Source organism: Xiphias gladius, chromosome 7 (assembly GCF_016859285.1).
Source record: "Xiphias gladius isolate SHS-SW01 ecotype Sanya breed wild chromosome 7, ASM1685928v1, whole genome shotgun sequence".
Classification (NCBI taxonomy): domain Eukaryota; kingdom Metazoa; phylum Chordata; class Actinopteri; order Istiophoriformes; family Xiphiidae; genus Xiphias; species Xiphias gladius.
In genome coordinates this window covers 20,748,184-20,756,599 of record NC_053406.1, presented here as the reverse complement: position 1 = coordinate 20,756,599, position 8,416 = coordinate 20,748,184, and the positions used below count along the sequence as shown (strand labels likewise).

The 8,416-nt window shown below is 39.8% G+C and overlaps 1 protein-coding gene across 1 annotated transcript in view; it reads right to left on the bottom strand.

The window, feature by feature from the left end:
* Window positions 1-7,139: 7,139 nt before the first annotated feature.
* The window catches only part of LOC120792501 (diablo homolog, mitochondrial-like), a 5,106-nt gene continuing 3,829 nt past the window's right edge, over window positions 7,140-8,416 (bottom strand). Inside the window, exons 4-6 of the mRNA XM_040131721.1 lie at window positions 8,406-8,416; window positions 8,122-8,218; window positions 7,140-7,767 (exon numbers count right to left, since the gene is read on the bottom strand). The exon at window positions 8,406-8,416 is cut by the window's right edge and continues 100 nt beyond it. Coding sequence (XP_039987655.1) covers window positions 7,559-7,767; window positions 8,122-8,218; window positions 8,406-8,416 — 317 coding nt within the window. The 3' untranslated portion in view covers window positions 7,140-7,558. The remainder of the gene's footprint in view (window positions 7,768-8,121; window positions 8,219-8,405) is intronic.

Genomic DNA, 8,416 nt, shown 5'->3' with positions numbered 1-8,416 from the left:
TTACTATTCTCCATAATGATAAATGATGCATTTATGGAAATATGGAATGGGTGCGGTTTTTGCTTTTTGCGGATGGTGGGGCATATTGGAAGAGGGGAAGAAATTTGGAAATCATTGTAAAGAAAATGCAAGGGGCTATTATGAATGTAGGAGAGCGGTCTTATGAACGGGGTTTTATACTTTCAGTTGATAAGACAAAGGCAATGTTCTTTACAAAAAAAGAATTGGTAGTGAGGTAAAACTAAACTTATATAATCAAGAATTGGAGAGAGTGAAACACTAAGCTTCTAGGGTTATGGTTTGATGAAGAATTACATGGGCTGCACATATTCAGAAAGTAGTGGACAAGTGAAAGAAAGTAATAAGTGTAATGAGTTGTTTGGTTCGAAGCGAGTCTGGGGCAGACACAACTGCTTTAAAGGTCTTATAGAGTGGATTAATTAGATCAATATTAGATTATGGTTGTGTGGTGTATGGATCAGCAGCAAGCACATCTCTCAGAAGGTTAGATAATATTCAGTATCAGGCTTAAAGATTATGCAAAGGTCCATTTAAAACAACCCCAACAGCAGCATTACAATTGCAAATGGGAGAAATTGCACTAGAAATGAGAAAGGATACAACTATCCCTGTATTACTGGGTAAATTTACAAGGCCATAGTTGAGATCACCCAACACAAGACAAATTAAAACCCTGTTGTGAGAAGGAGAGGAAGAAAACGAAGAAGCATTGGATGGACAGTGACAGAAAAAGCAAGAGAACTTAAAGTAGCTCAATTAAACTTTAGTCCAAAAGTATCAATGCCAGCAATACCACCTTGGATACTTCCTGATGCCGCAGTAGATTTTATATTATTAGAAAAGAAAAACAAGAATAGGGAGTTTATTTTTAATTCATATACAAAACAGGCATATATTGATAGCTACCACAGTTACGCTCAGATCTACACAGATGCATCAAAGAGTTTAACAAAATAGGAGCAGCATTTATTGTTTCAGAGTTTCGTATCAAAGTAGGTAAAAGGTTTACACAGGAGAGGTGCTTGCAATATTGTTAGCAGTGCAGTGGATAGAGGATACAAGACCACTGAGAGCAATCATTTATTCAGACTCAAGCTTTAGCCAGTTTAAGGTATAGTCACTCCAACAGCAGACCAGACAACTTGACAGAAGTACAACACACATTATACATGGATCTCACAGTAATATTCTCATGAGTACCAGCACATATTAGTGTCAGAGGAAATGAAATGGCAGATTAGGTTGCAAAGGAGGCCACAAAAAATAGTTACATTGATTTGGCCATTAGCTTCAGCAGGACAGAAATCAAGAGCATTATGAAGCAGAGGGAAGATTCGCAAAAGCAATGGGAGAAAGAGAGGAAAGGACCGTGGATTACAGAGTTCAAAGGAAAGTGGGAGAAATGAGGTGTGCCGGAGGGAGCCGGAGATACGAGACAATCATATCAGGACTTGGATTTGGACACACTGGACTAAACTACATTATTCAAAATAGGTGAGCATAATACTAGCAGATGTAACTACTGTGGGCAAAAAGAAACAGTAGAGCATGTTATGCTACACTGTCAGAAATATGATGCAGAAAGAATGCATCTGATTCAAAACCTAAGAGAGATAAAAGTATGCTTTGATATAATAGATAGTCTACAAATATCTCAAGACATGAGTGTTATCGAGTCCTATTTCAGTATCTTAGAATAACTTATTTGATTGAGATTGATGAGAAGTTTTTTTTCTTTTTTTGAATGTTGTAAATACTAGACATGCTGATCCAAGCTCCATACCAGTTGGTGGCAGTAATGCGCCAATTTGTTGTTCGTCAGTTGCCAATAAACCTCTAAAAAGAAGAATATGGAGGAAAACAACAGGCTGCATGTTTGTCGTCTTGTATCTCTTTGCAGTAATTTTTGTATTTTGCGTCTCTTTATTGTTGTTTTGCATCTCTGTGGCTGTTTTATGTGTATTTGTGGTTCTTTAGTGTCTCTTTTGGCCTTTTTTGAGTCTCTTTGCAGTTGTTTGTGCCTATTACTAGTCTTTTGTGTTGCTTTGAGTCTCTCCCTGTTGTCATTAGTGTGTTTTTGTGGTTGTTTTATGTCTTTTTGTGGTTGTTTAGTGTCTGTTTATAGTTCTTTTGTGTCGCTTTGTAATTGTATATAGTCTCCTTGTGATCGTTTTGTGTCTATTTGTAGTCAATTTGAGTCTCTTTGTAGGTGATTTGTGTCGTTCTGTGGTCATTATGTGTCCCATTTGATTGACTTTCAATCATCTCTATTTGATTTGATTTGTCCTCAGTGGTGGAAAGTAACTTTAAAAGAACTTAGTACAAGTACTTAACTACAATTTTAGGCACTTGTACTTTACTTGAGTTTTTCCTTTTTCTGCTGTTGTACTTCTACCAAGGCCGGATTAACCTCCTAAGGGGCCCTGGGGCAAAAATTTGTTGTTGGGCCCCTATTGTAAACACGTAAATGTACTTAGCTACATTCAACCAGTGGTAATGGTAGTTCCATCAGTGGTAATAGTAGTAGTACTAATAGTAGTAGTAGTAGTAGTTGTTGTTGTAGTAACAGTAAGGTCGTAGTAGCGGAGGGAACATTCTCATATCACAAATGGATGAAATAGATTTACATCTGCTACTAGCCCCCTCATTCATAAGACATTTTAAAAACACTGACTTCTGCTGTGGGATAGGACCAAGGTTGGATTACCAGCTGAGCAAAGTGAGCAGCTGCTCCAAGGCCCCTAAACCTCAGGGGGCCCGAAGGCTCCTGGTTCACCATGTGGCAATTAGGTTTTTTAAAATCTGATTAATTGAACATTTGTTTGGTAATACTGTTTGCAACACTAAAGTACAAGATAAACCGAAATAATTAGGGCTTTAAGAAGACATCTGCATTTTTATACAATCTTGTTTTGAGGCCCTTCTGGTAGATGGGCCTCAAATCTAGTTTCCAGGGCTGTATTATGTCAGTTTATATTGCACCTACATTATGCATATTCCTTAAAAAATGTGCTTAATCAAGTTACCACAAAATAATTATTAATTTCTACCTAATGCTTACATAATCACACAAAGTGGGAGCAACAAAGTTGGAAGGGTGAGCAGCGGGGCCCCTAGAGGATTAAATTGAATTAAAAAATAGTGATCTTTATGTGTATTCTCTCCCTTTCTCTTAACAGGAGTGAAATAAAAGTAAATCTTTTTTTGGTTTGGTATAGAAACCCTCTTCTTCCCAAGGCACCAGTGAAAACTGGCATTACGTGCACACTAAACTGCAACTGCTGAAACCACTGATTGTGCTAATAACTATTTACTTTTTAAGCATGATTATCTTCTTCAGAGCAGTGGCTGAATAGATAAAGGTTTGCCGTCTTGCTCACGGAGACATTGTACCTTTTATCTGTTTTGGCAGGTCCCATGGGTGTTACTTGGATCACACTTGCAACCTCGTAGTTACACATTTTGTGTGTTTTCGTATGCAGGTTTCAAATTGTAAGCCGATATAAATCTTGTTTTCCTTTGACACATTTGTAAGGGCTCTTGGACTCCTATAACAGATTCAATCAAACAGTCAAAATATGGACAACACAGGTTTACAGAGAATGCCACTCTGTACCACCAACCAGGCCTAATTCTAAAGGGATATCGCATCTAAACGTTTATATAAATAGAGTACTAACACAATGGTGTTAGTCAGTGATTGTTTTGTTGGAGACTGTTGAGGCACATATTCTGTAGACAATGTGTAACCAATGTTATAAAGCTATTCCAAAACTCTGGGGGAAAACTGAGGAAGTAAATGTGAAAGTTAATATAAACCCAAGGAGACCATCTGCTGAAGGACAAAGCAGTCACATGCAACTAAAGCACTTTACTGATTTCTGTCTCTGAAAAAGTGGAAAAAAAAAAAAAAAAAAAATTGTTCTCACCAGTTTCAACACAGGCACTCTGTGACTACTTTGTCCTAAAACAAAGTGGTAATGAAACACTCTCTTACATTGTTCTTTTCTTTGAGATAATTACAACTTTTACACATTCAGGAATCCAGCGTCGTGTGCAGCACTGTGTTATTATCGTGCACTGGAGCTGATTAACTTGTTCGCTCAGCAGTTTTAGGCGGACATCATATTTATTCACTGAAGATAGGCAAAAATGCTTATTTCAGTGTGGTTCCCACATGTTGAGCTACCCATTTCGTTCTGCAGTGACGTCTTGATGGCCTGTATCGGCTCGGAGTCCTCATCGGGGGATGTGAGCTCTGCAGGGAGCCTGCACCTCCCGCAAAATTGAACCCGCTCCCTCTAACCGTGCTACCGCTCGGCTTCACTGTGATTAAAGCATGAGCCATGATGTGTCACCACACAATGCCCCCTACCTTTATACCCTCTGGTGGTTTATTTATATCCTCAAAGAGCCATAAATCCCCAGGTGAAAGTGCTGCCCTTTTCACCAATCAATCTCCCTTCCTTGGCCACTTTACACTGGAACTGTAAAGTCAATGCGCAGTGAGGTGGCTCGTGTCTTTATGAGATGATAAATCACATCTTATTTTCTTCCACAAACATTTAATGTGGTAATGATATCACCAATTTGGGTGCAATAGTTTCAGTGAGGCTTATTTCACACCATTGGCATAACTCGTGCCGCATGAATGCTGCATAAATGCTCAAACCCCCTCAGTAGAACTAAATACTTTATGGGCATTTATGGCCCATGACCTTTGAAATTGTGGTTACTTAATTTAGGTTTTATGCTGCAAAAATACTTCTCAGAAAGCTCTATTACATTTTCTTCCAGGCAGGCATGGCTGCACTGGCACCACCTCTCCTGTGACCAGTGGGTGCACATCCACATAGACTGTCTGGGACATTTGGTTTTACAGTCTGTGAAAACAGCCTTTGTTAAACACAACATTCCTCACTAGTCACATTGGTGAGCCAGTCCTTGCACACCTCAAACCCCCCCTCCGTAGCCACACTCACGGTCCCATCCCCTGCCAGGGCTTGACCATCTAGAGCAGGGAGAGGTCACCTCACTGCTGATGCTACACACTTGTGCTTGCAGCTCCACATAGGTCTTCCCCATAATGAGCTCCCCCTGAAATGACCTTCTGCAGTACACGCTGACCTTTGGAAGGGCATGCGTGAAGACAATTATGAGACCCTACCTGTTACAGAGCACATTCCCATCACTGAAGGATTAAGCTTCTACAGTGATTACATTTGCTAATAAACGTGCAGGTGAGTCGCATATTTTAAAGTCCAGTTTAACTTGCCCCAATATTTAATATCCTGTGAAGGTGTACACATGAGTGGGAGGAGAGGGTGACAGAAATGAATGACAGTGTTTGGAGTTCAAACTGATTATAATTCGTGCACAGTCACAGTGTACTGTCCATTATATGCACATGCTTGTTGAGAGACAGAAAGCCACATGCAAGTGTAAGTTTATGCAAGAAGGTATAGAATGTATTCACATTACAGGTTATCTGACAATCTGAGGCTCCCATTTAATCACAGCCATAAACATCAAGGAAAACAGCGTAGGTCATATCTTTTGTAATAAAAAAAAATAGCAAGTACAATATGAAATAGTGACTCCAATAAATACATTTCAATTAGACTAGAAATGAAACTGCACGTGCATTGCATCCAACTGAAGCGATCAAACATAAAAATGTACTAAAATGGATTTAGAACGCCATCTGCTGGAATTTAAGGACATTGTCCATATGAACGCTGACATATTTTTGCTCACTGCCCTATTTCTTCCTTTTCATACGAGCAATTAAGAGATCCACTCCGAATGAGCGTGCAATGTAGGTGACGAGGGACAAAATCCGCAGTCCTCAGACAAATATATTCCAAAGTTCATCCGAAGCTAATATGAGGCTTCAGGAGTCTGAGTTAGACAAATCAGGTAACTTTCGAACGCGTCTTTGAACAGAATGAGGACTGTGATTTTTGTCGCCCACCATTTACATCAGAGGCATATAAAGATTGTGCCTCTGTCCAGAATGAACAGGAGGGACAACTACAGCGAGCAAAACCGGTTTTAATATTCACAAGGGCATCTTAATATTGTTTTTAAGACAGGTTCACAATTTTTCAAGTCTATCATTTATCTTACAAAGACAGGCAGCTATATAGGATTAGCCTTTGGTCCTGGGGAATCTGGGAAATTGGCACAAAGTGAAAACAAGTTGCAGCCTGTGAAGTTCTATCTACATGCAAAAGAGGTCTGTCTGCATCCATCGCATTCTCTTTCTCAAGTTTTACCACCTTCCCACACATTGGCCTAAATCTGAATCAGAGAAATCAATATCGTTTTGTAACTTTTGAAACAAAACTATCCAATACGAAATTATTCTTTTTTTCCATTTGAGTGCTGAATGAATAGAAGTCGGCCGGTTTGTTTTCTGTTCTGTGACAGTGTGGAAAGAGACGACGCTGTAGATGAAGTGATGACAGCGGGGAGTTGAGAAACAGCCTAAAAGCTCTATAGGAGAGAGTCAGGACATGGGCAATTTGCAGTGAAGGTAGAGCTGTTGAGTGAAAAAGAGATACAAATAACAAGTAAAGCAACACTGCCTTTAAAGAAGATGTTTCTAAAGGAACAGGTGGGTGGGAAGCAGTGGAAAATTCAGTTGCACCAACAAATCTTCACGTTAAAGTGCAAGAAAAGTGTTACTTGGCTAATTGTGTGTCTGGCTTTTACAGTCTTTATGAAGTGGCTTCTGTCATTTTAGCAAACAGAATATTTCCAGAGATGACCACAGGGGACTTTGCATTCACATTGCATTTGGCAGAGACATCTCTTGTGTATAACATGCTTTCACACCAACAATTAAGCCAGAGCAAATCTGGCACATTCTGGTTTCGAAGAACTCGCATCCTTCGGCGACCATATTGTTTTCCCTCCATGTTTAGCACTGGTTAAACGTTTTTCAGTCATTTGGATCAATGCCGTGTTACAAAAAACAAACGCTTGCAAATAAACGCTGAATCTAATCCACTTGCCACTTCAGTAAACAAAATATTCATCTAGTAAACACAAAATGAAATGCTACCTCTCAAATTCTGATGTTATTGCAGCAAGTGAAGACCAAAAACAAACAGTTTTAGGTTTTTATACTGTGTCTTGTCTTTATTACAATGAATTCAGACAAAACATAACACAAAAAATCTGATGCTGGTTGGGTCACAACACAATAAACAGTGGAGAGAAAACATAATCTTCTATGCTGCAGAAGCAGTTGATAATCAGTAAACAAATAAACAGTCTTAAATGACCAAACCCTTAATATGGAGACATGTGTCTTCATTTTGTGACACACTTTCCCAGTTTATGAGCGAATTTGTGCACATAGATTTGCACACAATCTACTACAGATGAGACATGACAATCCCAAAGCCAAACGCAGACTCAGAATGAAAGAAGACATTGTAGGGATGATAAAATAATAATATTCACTTTGAAAGTGTATCAATCCTTTCTTATGCTTTCCTCTGTTTTCTGATACCTCTGTGTATCTGCTTCAGTCTTCTCTCAGATAAGCATCGGGCACCTCTTCCTCATCATTGTTATCCTGTGAGGAGGCAGCATACTGCGCCATCCTTTCAATCTCCATTACTTTGGTCTCGGCCAACTTCTTATCTGCATCTGCTGACAGTTTCCGTGCCTCCTCTACCTGCGCCTGAGCCACCTGAATGTTTGTCCTCACGGTGATGGAAGCATGCTCAGCTCCTGGAAACGCACAGAGGCAAACACAAAGTTCAAGGGGTTGACATAACACCGCCTCAAGTTCAGACATTAGGTGTGGTCATTAAGAAGGCACTCCTGTCCATCATCTTCATTTTGTTGTACGTGAAGCCTTGCAGAGTGACAGCAAATGATCCGTACACTGTCCAAAGTGTAACACTGACAGCGGCTAAATAGGAACAGGCACAAACAGTAATGTACAAAGCACTCAGAAGATGATTCACAGCTTAACAGTTATATTCACCAAAACAAGCGCCCATAGAAAACCTGCAACCGCAACATCCCAACCATTCAGTTCCAAAGCCATATAACCGCACTGTGACATTTGCTTTTACACACCTGATGTGTACGCTGCCTCAGCTGCTGTTTCACACATCCTGACTGCGCTGACCCAGGTCGACTCGAAACGCTTGCATTCATCTTGTCTGTCATTAACCTGTCAGGACAGAGAGAATTATAAAACCCAGGTTGGCCTCAAACAGCTCTACAGCTGCCTGTATGTTTGTAGAGTTTTGCAAGTCCACTGTGATATTTACGGTGTGGTTATCGATAAATTAAGAGAAAAACTGACTGACAGGTTTGTTTGGAGATACCTTTCACCAAAGAGGGCGACATAAACTAACCTCTGCACGCT